Source organism: Austrofundulus limnaeus, unplaced genomic scaffold (genome assembly GCF_001266775.1).
Source record: "Austrofundulus limnaeus strain Quisiro unplaced genomic scaffold, Austrofundulus_limnaeus-1.0 Scaffold62, whole genome shotgun sequence".
Classification (NCBI taxonomy): Eukaryota; Metazoa; Chordata; class Actinopteri; order Cyprinodontiformes; family Rivulidae; genus Austrofundulus; species Austrofundulus limnaeus.
In genome coordinates, this window is record NW_013952464.1 from 196,350 (window position 1) to 208,767 (window position 12,418).

Consider the following 12,418-nt stretch of genomic DNA (forward strand, 5'->3'; position numbering starts at 1 on the left):
AAGAAAATCTATTCAAGCAACACAATGACAACCTGATAGCAAACAGAAATATCATTAATTAAAGAGCTGTCAACTCCTTCACGATGAAGTGCTTCACTTTGTGTTGTTTCAAGCAGCTTTTCATACTTTTGGCCACAGGATGGAGCCAAACAGAACTGTGTTGGAAAGCTTCGAGTAATGAACCCTTTTTCAAAGCAAGCTTCAGTGCTTCAGAAAAGCCTCATTTGCCCATCACTAGTTTTTATTTATTAACACTTTTAAAAACATTTAGACTGTAAATCTGAGGCGAGTGGCGCTTTTATTTTATTTTTTTTAACAGATACATTAAGACTCTGGAGGAGGATCGGTTCTACAAACGGACACGAAGCCTTTCTGTAAAGGAAATCAAAACGAGAACACCAGGGGAAGGAGAAAGGTAAGCTGTTGGCAGCGTTATGTTGTGGGCTGAAATGATTCCTCGGTTCATTTAATGATTAAAAATCCTCCAGGCAAATTATCTGCCTCGAAGCTTCGTAAAAAAAAAAGTCCTGTTAAAATCAGCGCACTTTTGCCGGCCGGAATGTTATTTGAGTTACATGATGCTACGACGTTAGCTTTTCCGCTAACGGTCACACTGTCGACGCGCGTGTGTATGCTAAAGGCTATTTTTAGCTATGGGAGGAGAGGAAGAGTCCCGAAACGAGGCGTTCAGAAAAGGACAGAAATTGTGAAAAGTGTGGGACGTTTTAAAACTAAACAGAAAAGACGACGAGGCGCAATTTGGCGCACGTCCTTGACGTTTCTGAACCGGAACAAAAACAGCTGATGCATGCACCGGTGTTGTGCGAATTTCAGTTCCCCTGTGAAAATCTGTTCCCCGCTTGTCCAGGCGTGACGTCAGACCATATGAGGGAGGGGCTTCCAACACAAGGGGAACAGATTTTCACAGGGCAACTGAATTTCGTACAACACCGGTACAGGTACCGTTTAACGGTCCCTTTCTGACTGCCTGGCAGAGCATTATTTAACAGTGAACAAACCTTAGTGTGCAGCAACAGATTCATGAGCTGAAACATTTATCTGTTGATGCTTCTATCTTCACTTAAATGAGACACCTGGAGTGAATATTTAAAGTTTAAATTTATTTATAGAAAATAGTAGGATTTGTTTACTTTTTGCTGCTGCTTTTTATGACGTTAAGCCTGTCATTAGCCTTCCTTTATTACTGCTGTCATATATAGTTAACCAGTCAAGACTAAACATTTTATTGCCTAAATTGGGAACTTAAAAAAAAAACTAATAAAAATGTGAATTTACGTTTACTATTAACAATAACATTTGAACTCTACAAAACTCAATGTGCAACACCCAGATTTTTATATTACCCATTTTACTTACTAAATTTCTAACATAAAAGATCACGTTCGGTTTTCCATTCCTTTAATTAGTTTAAACATTTAATGTGTTTCATTGTAAATTAAACATCAATTTATGATTTTTGCAATTATTGTATTTGCTTACTCAACATCCCAACTTATTAAGACCTGAGGTGATCTGTAGCAGGTAGACTGACAGCATGTCTCTAATCTCTTTTTTACACAGAAACCCCTCCTTTTCCAACAATGTTAAAGAACGAGATCAGTGTGCACTTGGAGACCTTCTTCTGTTCGGTGTGTCTGCGCCTCCTGAAGGATCCAGTGACTATTCCCTGCGGACACAGCTACTGTGAGAGATGTATTAATGGGGCCTGGGATAGAGAAAATCAAAGGAATATCTACAGCTGTCCTCAGTGCAGAAAGACATTCAAACCAAGACCAGTTCTGAAGAAAAACACCATATTAGCAGAGTTGGTGGAGGAGCTGGGGAAGACTGACCTCCAAGCTGTTCCAGCTGGACCTGAAGATGTGTCCTGTGACGTCTGCTCTGACAGGAAACTGAAAGCTGTCAAGTCCTGTCTGAACTGTTTGGCCTCTTATTGTGAAAAACACCTCCAACCTCACCGTAAAGCTCCACCATTACAGAAACACCAGATGGTGGAGCCCAAGAACCTCCAGGAGAACATCTGTCCTYGTCATGATGAGGCGATGAAGCTCTTCTGTCGTACCGATCAGCASTGTATCTGTTATCTCTGCACCATGGACCAACATAAAGAACATGAAATTGTCTCAGCTGCAGCTGAAAGTGCTGAGAAGCAGAAGGAGCTGGAGGAGCCCCAACAACAAATCCAGCAGAGAATTCAGGAGCGAGAGAAAGACGTGAAGCTGCTCCAACAGGGGGTGGAGGCCATCAATAGCTCTGCTGATGAAATAGAGGAGGACAGTGAGAAGGTCTTCACTCAGCTGACCCGGCTCTTCCAGGAAAGAAGCTCTGATCTGAAGCTGCAGCTCAGATCCCGGCAGGAAACTGAAGTGAGTCACGTCAAAGAGCTTCAGGAGAAGCTGGAGCAGGAGCTGACTGACCTGAAGAGGAAAGATGCTAAGCTGGAGCAGCTGTCACACACACAGGATCACATCCAGCTTCTCCACAACTACCCCTCAGTGTCAGCACTCAGTGAGTCTCCACACTCATCCACCATCAAGACTCTTCCTCGCACATACTTTGAGAACGTGACGGCAGCTGTGGACCAGCTCGGAGACAAGATGCAGGACGTCCTGAGGGACACCTGGACAAACTTCTCACGGAGAGTCTCAGAAGTCGACGTTTTTCTGCCAGAACCAAAGAGCAGAGATGAGTTCCTACGATATTCACAAGACATCACTCTGGATCCAAACACAGCCATATGGCTGTTATTATCTGATGAGGACAGAAAAGCTACATCAATGAAACAATACCAGTCTTCTCCTGATGATCCAGACAGGTTCAGATTTTATAAACAGGTTCTGAGCAGAGAGCGTCTGAGTGGACGTTGTTACTGGGAGGTGGAGTGGGGCGTGAGTATGGTTTGTGTTGCTGTTTCCTACAAGAATATCAGCAGCCCAAGAGGTTCAGCTGATGCTGAATTTGGATCCAATGATCAATCCTGGGCCTTATGTTGTAAAACAAACGGCTACGCATTTTGGCACAATAAACGCCGTACTCCAGTCTCAGGTCCCACTTCCTGCAGGATCGGCATGTACCTGGACCACAGAGCAGGTGTTCTGACGTTCTACAGCGTCTCTGACACCATGACCCTCCTCCACAGAGTCCAGACCACGTTCACTCAGCCGCTCCACGCTGGTCTCCTGTTCCTCGACGACGGAGACTCAGCTGAGTTCATTAAGCTGAAGTAGACGTGTCTTTAAGCTGTTTTAAAACAAGTTGTTGATCGTTTGTTGTTGGATTTCTTCTGTTTTAGCTGTAGAGTCAAGAAATGTGTTCAGGTTTTTACCAAATGGGTATTTTTACATTGTTGTTCAGTTTGTTTGATCAAACTCACTCAGTTTGATCATTTTTAATGAAAAATGGCAGCTTTGACCTTTTTAAAACATTTTTATTCCACATGTGCAGTATTACTAAGGTATAACACTAAATGAAAAGATTCACACACTGGTTTTTCTGTCCTTGTGGAGATTTGCTGTTCATTCTCCAGTCTTGTCTACAACCTTTCTCTTTTAACTCCCCCACCCCAAAAATGGTATCTGTACCCATGTGGACCAGGATTTGGTCCCCACACAGCTGTCTCAGTTCATAGGTTGCAGCTGACTTGAGGTGCCTTTGTTGACAAAATTGTTTGAGTTTACTATTTTATGAATAAACATTTGAAAATCTAACGTGTGAAGTTTTGTATCTTTTATTTTGTAAATGTCGATCTTTTGAAATTTCTTTTACAATAAAATGTAGTTTAACACAAATTCCTGGGTATTTGTACCCATTTTTCAAATATTCAAATGCAATGAATGATGACTGATCATGTAATGTCTGTTCAACAGTGCAAATGCATCACATTTGTAATATTTTAAAACTATTTAATTTTTTTATTTTCAAACTTTATTCATTTCTTATAAAAACAAACGATTCTATGTACAATAAAAAGAAAATACACATAAAATGAATGGCAGCAGAGTAGAAAAAAATATATCTGCCCCTTTTTCCTCAAGTATAGATTCAAACCATTATCTGTTTACAAAACAAAATCATCAAATCTTTCTAGAACAACAAATTATATGGATACAGATTATACTGCTTCATAATTTTCTAACAATCTAGCCTGTCTGGAGCTGTTGAGAACAACAACAATCTATGAAGAGCAATTTTAAAATGTCACCAACTCATTTTCATTATTTAACCCAATTCCTGGGTCTGAATCATTTAATATTTTAATAATTTTTGTGCAATTGCAGGAGACCCATTCTCAGAAATCAGAGGCTTTGTTTTGCAGTTTTCTGATACTCTGCTGTTAGTTATACTGAGTTTTATGGCTTCACTCTGCAGCGACGACGAGAAAACGAAACAGCAAAATTTATTTTTTAGCCATTGCTTTGCTAAGTATAACTTCTACTGTTTTGATGGCATTAGCCTTTAGTTACAGTTGTGCTAATTATAATTCTAGCTACTGTTTAGGGGAAGTCAGTTTGCTTCTATGCTGCTTATTCTAACAATTCTTTAACCAAAGCCATCCAGGACTCAGCATTCACACATTTCTGCAGAAAATACAACTTCTCTAGTATTTAATGCTGTTCTTCTTATTTTGCTTAGCAAATAGACAATATTCTTCCCTGAAGATATCAGTACCAACCAACTGCACCACAATATATGTATTTTTTTTCTTATTATTCAGCTGCATGTGGCTAACACTGCACTGCTGGGGTAGTCTGCTGTTAATATGGAAGCGCTGCAGCTTAATTACTGTCAGTATGTGGTGCAGCTCTGACAGGGTGGGAGTGATGCCTTTAAAAGCCCAAAACAACGACTGCTCAATTTATCTGTTCCAAATGTTTCTACGTGCGCTAAAAATTTGATTCAGAATGAAAAATATATATAAATTTATCAATGATAACTGGAAGTACAAGAAGTGCTAACGTTTTATAAAGTTTTAAGTTTAAAGTTTGCATTAAAATAGTTAAGCTACAGTTATTCAAGGCCGATATAAACATTCATACAACTTATTTGCACTGAAAAGTACAGAATTATCCAATTTAAAAGAATTAAATATCAGTTTATTTTACTCTGAACGGATCTCACCACAATGATCACAAGCAGGATTGCAAAACACTAAACTCTCTGCACACCTTCGGTTTAGAGGCTTTACATTCAGTCGAGAGATGGAGTCATTTTTCCATCCTCTTCTGTTGCTGCAGCAACCACGCTACATGAGACCTGATTAATGAGGGCAAAGGTACAGAACTGACAGTGACTACGAGACAGTGGTGTACTAAAGTTGAAAGATTTCTTAGCAACAAATGCAGAGACTGGAACAAGTTTTACCCTTGTGGGGGAAAATAGATGATGTGTGGAATCAGAATGCTAACAATGTAAAGAAAATAAACTGAGCTGCAGGAGATTTGAATAACAAAAAACATTTTTTTATGTATTTCTCTTTTCTTTGAGGATTAGGAGGCAATGTATCACCTTGCCAAGATCGTTTTATATTAAAGTGCCTGCGACATCAAACTTTTGCAAAAAATATGAATGTATTTTTGGAAAGATAACACTGATAATATATTGTAAAAAAAGATTTCACGCCACCGAAATGAACAGTTGCTGAGATATTTGCATGTGAAGTAACAGGAAGTGATGTCAAAGAGGAATGTCTGAATGTGAACAGACCGTTGCTAAAATGGCTAACAGCACAGACTGTAGAGAAGAATCTGATGTTTCTTTAGATTATTTTGAGTCACTATCAGAGAGAGATGAGAAAGAGTCAGAATTCAAACAATATTCTTTAAATAAACAAAAAAACCTGGGAGGTTTCTTTCTCAAAGAGTTCCCCTTTGATGTCACTTCCTGTTTCACTTTAGCTGAGCCAAGTTCAAAAGAAAATATGCCAGTTATGTGACAAATTGGGTAAAATCATGTGTATTATGCCAAGTTTCTTGAATATACATTTTCTTTGACTTTTTGTATTTCATGGATGTGCATGTCACAGGCACTTTAAGTTAGAGCTATTTTAGTCAAATCATGAAAATAGCTTTACTAGTTCTGTGATATACACTGCTTGGCCAAAAAAAGGTCACTCTCTCTACTCTTTGGTTGGACCACCTTCAGCTTTAATTACAGCACACATTTATTGTGGCATCATTTCCACAAGCTTCTGCAATGTCACATTTATTTTGGTTCAGTTGCATTTTTTTCTTCTTCTGATGATCCGAGTAAATCTGGACTTAATAGACCAGTTCTACCTTTATGCTCCCTAGCAAACTGAAGCCCCTTTTTTTTCTGATTAGCCTAACTGATGAGAGGTTTTCTTATGGCTGCAGTGATGTTTAGTCCCAACCTCTTCATCTCTCTTCACATAATTGCGCATGTGGAAGTGTTCTTTCACATGAGTTTTACTGTTGCCTTACAATTTGATTTCACCAAACTGTTAAGTAGGGGCCATTGAAAAGGTTTCTCTGCTGTCTTCCACACAGTTCTTAACCTGGTTTTAGTAGTTTCAGCAATCTCYTCAAATTTCTTTTTCTCATTGATGCCAATAATTTGACTTTTCTGAAACAGATCAGCATCTTCTCCACGACCACAGGACGTGAAGTTGTTTAACAAAAAAGCTGCTCACTGCGTCAGTTAAATAACTTGTCAGATGAAACAAAATCACCCTTGCCGTAATTGTCCAGTGGGAGACTTATATTTGCTTAGTTAAATCCAGGTGATGATGTCTTTTTTTGGCTGGGCAGAGTAAAATCTTTTAATGCTTTATGTATTTAGTATGACTGTCAGCAATTATCACAACTAATTTTAGCTCAAAATCTGTAAATGTTTATGTTTTCAGTGTTCAGTTAGCTGTGGTGGCCATTAAGGTGTATTCACGCCAGGGAAGTGCTTTGATCCACTTGTTTGGTCCTGACTAAATAGCGGGCTGCCCCCCCACCCCATTTGGTGCCGTTTGCATTCACATTGTGCTTTTTTGCAAGTGGACTACTGTACTGTGTATAATTTATAAACAAAGCCACACAGGTGACGGTCACTGCTCCCATTGGTCAGGAATGATGCAAGACAGAGCACAGACCCAAAAAGAAAGATGGTGCCCTTATTGAAACTTCAGTGCCATTTAAAATTAGAAGAGCAGCTCATTCAAATGCGGTTTTGTGATGATATACTTCTAATTTTTTGGGACGGAGTTGGATAAATTTGAAAATGAGGTTTTAACAAATCCGTAAGATTGCTCTATACATGTGTATGCCTGCAAAATGACATAAAATCCTTAGAAATTATGGACAATCTGTACGACTTGGCATGTGCATAAAGGGTCCGGACCAATGAGGGAAACAAACTCTGAATACACCCCTAATCTGATGCAGAGGTCCATCCAATGATGCTCTCTGGAAACTGTGGTTCATGAGATATTTTGCTAACGGTACAGTCAATTGAACACACAGGACAAAAATATAATCATTCAGTCTTTATCTTCAGCGTCATGCAACAATTAAAAAAATTGGTTTTTTTTATTCGTCAAAACAAATGTGATAAGAATATAGGTTGCAGCAGATTGTTCTTCTGTTTGGAGAAATAAAATTGGAAACACTGAGGAAAGTACAGAAGAAAAGGGATGATGCATGAGCCTGTAGCTGCCTTCCTCAACGTTTCCTGCTGGTGAGAGGGTGAGCGCACTGATTGCCACCAGAGGGTAGCGGGGCTTTAAATCGACACCGGCGTGAAATGGGAATGCACATTTTCGGACAAGAGGTGCATTGTCATTTTAAAAACAGTGCATGCATCACCTGAGAGTATAATCTATCCAAGAAGCCTTGCAGGAGAGGAAGGTATATAAAAAAACAAGGCCTGAGAGAGACGGAAGTGGAAGGAGAGTGAACGAGACGTGCTGGTAAACAAGATGTCCCAGGGAGCAGAGGTGCTAGTTTTTTCCACTCTAAAGTCTTACATCAGCTTTCCTCGAACCGCTGCTGGTTTCCAGGTTGCTGCCAGTCCCCCCCCAAAAGACCGATTCGGTTTCTAAGGTCTCTGATTGCCTGAGTAAAATGCTGCGTGATTACTGCACAGACAGATCACAGCAAACAGCAAAGGTGGGAAGACATTACCAATCTTTAACTCTCAACAGCAAAATACTCTGAGAAGGATCTTGATTGCCTCATCAGCTTTTACAGTTCTGAGATGCTTGATTTAACCAGTCTGAGTCTATAGGTGTCTTATTATCACCCTGCACTGAACGTGAAGGTGAAAATATTTTTGCCCGTGTCCGTTTGCCATTTTATTAGAATATCCTTTGAACCAGAGGGCATTTATTAATAAAACGTACAGTAAGATGTACATTTTATCAAATAACTTTTGAAGTCAACCCAATTCAAAATGGCCGCCACATCTAAGCAACATGAGACAACACAAAAATATATATCTCAGTCAATTTTATAGATTGTGAGCTAAAATGTGAGCTGGTAGAACTGACTGACGTTGTACACAATATGGCCACAACTTTATCATTGATCAAAATAAAACTCAGCATGAAGGATATATATTTCATGGAAAGCTTAGCCTTTAGTTTTTGCAGAGTTGGTTTGATATTTGATAAAGTTTATAGCAGATTAATTACTCACATGATGGACAGAAATACAGAATGACACTGCTTAAAAAAAACACTTCAAATCGGACCAGAAAGTGAATGTGCCCTAAATGTTCTCCACCTGTAAAACCCAGAGAGTTAGGTTGATTTTTTGAGGTCAAGTTTCTTAAATTTCCTTTCTAAAAGCAGATTTTCATAACTAGCTCTGAGCCAAAAGAAGACAAGTGTAAAACCAGGTGCATTTCTTCAGAAAACTTGATAATTAAGTCGCCTGAAGTGGAAGCAGCTCACTGGAGGTTTTGTCACCTGGGGCTGAATGTGTGAACATTTTCTAATAATTGCCTATAGAAGCCCACTTACTGAGATCTGACCTATTAAGGTGATGCATTACATGTCCTCATTAGTCAGAATAACCTCCTAACTCAGACTTCAGACACGAATGATGTTGAAGAAGATACTGATCAATTTTTGCTATAAAGTTTTTATCTTCAATTAAAAGTGTAAACGTTTTGTGTTATAAGTTACACATAAAACWTTTTAAAACTAGATCATATCTTTTGAAGTCAGGTTCAGAGAAGTGTTATGAACATGCAGTGTCTTACCTGTTGTAGATAATTGTTGAACTGCCTCAGTTTGAAGAAACAGAATCCTAATCTTGATCATATCAATGAGCTAATGGCTAGTCTGAACAGGGCTGGGACCAAAATAGATTTGTTTTCTTAAAACAGCTCCAATCTGAACGATTTCCTCTAAGTGCTATTTTTAAAGAGCTTATACCCTGACATCAGTGTCTCTTTATAGTTTTTTCCCACAAACAAAAATGTTACGATGCTAGAAGTGTCCAAAGTTGCGAAGGACATACTACTATCACATCAAAAAGTGCTTCACAGAGGGAAAAAAAATTAGCTAAAAGCCTGTCTGAATTAAAATGCATTTAGATATTTCTTAAAAGAGTCGGTCTATACCGTATAGGGATGGTGGGAGAGTGTCCCAAAGCCTTGGGGTCACCGCCTGAAATGCTACAGCTAGCTGCTTCTGCTGCTATTTCAACATCATAAACACAGAATCATGAAAATAATGTTTGCACTGTAAGATTTCACAAAACTCTGTTCACTTGAACAGTTTTTGAGCTTGAACTTTTTTAAAGATGGCAGACTAGCTGTTAGCTCATCAGTCTGGTCATGCAAACAAACAAACAAACAAACAAATAAATAAATAAATAAATAAATAAATAAATAAATAAATAAATAAATAAAAATTCACCAAGCTGAGGTCATTCAGATAGCTGCAGCTGTTAAAATATTAATTGTTAATTCTTACACAAAACCACACTTTAAAATATCAACATCTTTTTAATGTGACATTAAAATACTGAAGATTACATCACAATTCAAAGCAGCTATAATTTATGAGGATTCAGGACAAGCTATATAAAAACAGCTAATAATATAAACACCAACACTTTTTATCACTTCAGTTTCATTTCTTTGTTTAGTGCCAACTCACAATAGTTGTTTCAATGAGTTTTACAGTCAAATTTAACAGGTTTGTTTCAACTCATTACACACTGTCTGTTTCACTCCAACAGATTCTGTTGTATTTTTATCCTTTTCCTTTTTTGGCTGCTTCATCTTGATACAAGTTTTCTAAAATGTTTTGACTTTTCTTTGGTTTTTGACACCTAACTGGGGCTATTTTTGGAGACTAATCACATGACAACAGCTTTCTCCTAAACTGGCCTGACTCAGCAGGACAGCAGTGAGCGTCACATAAATCTGTTTAATGAGTCAAAGCAGACAACAAACAGCTTGAAGCCTAGTTCATGGTTGATGCGTCGCACCGGGCGCGAGGGGACGCACCAAAAGTGATGCAATCACGCTGTCCCCGCCCCCGCGCATTGGACCCGCACAGTATCCTGGCATGTGGTCGTGCACCTCTGAAATTTTGAAACTCCGCAAAGTCTGCTCACGCCGCGCACCATTCAAACAGCATGTTTGTTTGTCATGCTTTTGCTCTCCTATTTACAACATTTCACAAGTTATAAAGTGTACATCCACGTGTCCTTTTGGAGAAACCTACAATGTAAGCGCCAAGTATAAACACCTCCGCCGCTGGCGAGGGTGCACGCGCGCACTCCGCGACTWCCCAAAGCRCGACTATAACCGAGCCTTGAGGTGTAACCACCAAACACTTGACCCAACCTCTCAATTTATAGGCTAACATGCCAGCATCAGAAAACAACAAGATGTTACCACGATTTGTCATCTTTTTAACCTAAATTGTAATTTTGTCTGAGTATAACTGATTAACCTTTGTCTCCTGAACCCATAGATGGATTTTCATCAAATTTTCTGGAAGTGATTATAGGCTACACGTTTTCAATGACTACCTTTTAGAACCAATACTGTACAATTAAAAATGGTCACAGCCAAAAAAAAAAATCAATTTGAACATAGAATTTTGAAATATTACATGAAATTGTGACCAGAACAGTTTGGCATTTAATTCACCACCTGACTCCTCTGTGTCTGAAGAGCATCTTTCTGTCAGGTGATGAATTAAATGCCACTTTTTTAAAAACCCGGGCTAGAAAGCTTATTTGTTTTAATATGTCGTCATGGGGGACTGAGTTGACACATCAGAGGTGGTCCCTTGGCTCTGGGCCCCTGGGTTCTCCGGCAGGGACTTCACAAAATCCCAAAACCCCCAACTTTGACGAGGTTGAATTTTCCGAACCATGAGTCCAATTCCCACTCAAACTGGACTGTCCTTATTCTCTGAGGGCCCCCTTTAAGATATCCAAGGCCCGGGACCACACTCCTAGCAGAAAAGCAACTTTTTTAGGGGCCCCCTATGACTGCTAGCCTGGAATTATGCAWCATAGTCAAAATTCACAAAGATAMACTTCATAAATCACACGGGACCAACCCTAATGAGAGGGGACTACAGCTGCCTCAATGCAACCTTTAGAAGAGTGCTAGAGCTGTACAACATACTAGAATTTGAACCATTTTTGTGCAGTACTTTGATGAGCAAAAAATGCTCCCTTAAGCAATATCTGAGCAGCTGAAGCGACTTCGCTATCCGCAACAACCACGATTCCAGTATGTATACTCTGTTTCTGTGACAACGGGACAGGGGAGGAGACTGCGGAGCGGTTGCCAGGCTTCTCTGTCCGTTACAYATTTTTAAAAATCCACCTCTGATTTCAATGAAAAATGCAGGGAAATTCTGTCGTGTATAAAGCTATGACTGACAGAAATTTGAGCCAAATCACACGGCTGGTTTAAGAGTTGGATTTTGGATTTCGGAGATTAAGAATATTCCCCTCTCTCGTCGTCAAATAAACAAAAATTTCTAGCCRTTAAAAATCAACAAAAGTTTCAGGAAATGTTTAACACTACAGAGCGTAGTAGATTAAAGACGGAAACATGTCTGAGCAGCTGTCTGTCTGTTAGCAACAGCAACGTCTGGGGTGAGCACCGGCTACAGCCTGCATCTTCATTCTGCAGATCGAGTATGGGACTGATAACTAATAAYGACCATTTAATGGGTTGATAACRTTAAGCGGGTGTAATTTCTCTGAAGAAGATTGAATGTTGATCAGTTTCGATGATCACTGAAGGCCTCTTCATGTAAACAGCAGCATATGGTTTAGAAAGTCAATTTTGGAAAACCTAATATTCTGAAGTTCCTGAAATTGTCAGCTGCAGGTGAATTCACAGTTTCCTATCTAGAGGCCCCTCAGTCTGAACAGATCTGAGGAAAGACGCTCTGCGGTCCTGTTCC

The 12,418-nt window shown here is 39.4% G+C and overlaps 2 protein-coding genes and 1 long non-coding RNA gene across 3 annotated transcripts in view; 2 read left to right on the plus strand and 1 right to left on the minus strand.

Moving 5' to 3' along the window:
* LOC106518496 (probable G-protein coupled receptor 22) overlaps positions 1-2,647 on the minus strand; it is a 13,773-nt gene extending 11,126 nt beyond the window's left edge. Inside the window, exon 1 of the mRNA XM_014009812.1 lies at positions 2,577-2,647. The gene's annotated coding sequence lies outside the window, so the exon portion shown is untranslated. The remainder of the gene's footprint in view (positions 1-2,576) is intronic.
* The window catches only part of LOC106518495 (tripartite motif-containing protein 16), a 4,237-nt gene extending 509 nt beyond the window's left edge, over positions 1-3,728 (plus strand). Inside the window, exons 2-3 of the mRNA XM_014009807.1 lie at positions 320-415; positions 1,582-3,728. Coding sequence (XP_013865261.1) covers positions 1,602-3,248 — 1,647 coding nt within the window. The 5' untranslated portion in view covers positions 320-415; positions 1,582-1,601 and the 3' untranslated portion in view covers positions 3,249-3,728. The remainder of the gene's footprint in view (positions 1-319; positions 416-1,581) is intronic.
* On the plus strand, positions 10-10,711 carry LOC106518497 (uncharacterized). Its single transcript, XR_001310324.1, has 3 exons — positions 10-237; positions 9,203-9,206; positions 10,701-10,711. It is a non-coding gene; the product is annotated as an uncharacterized LOC106518497 (long non-coding RNA).
* The last annotated feature ends 1,707 nt before the right edge of the window (positions 10,712-12,418 follow it).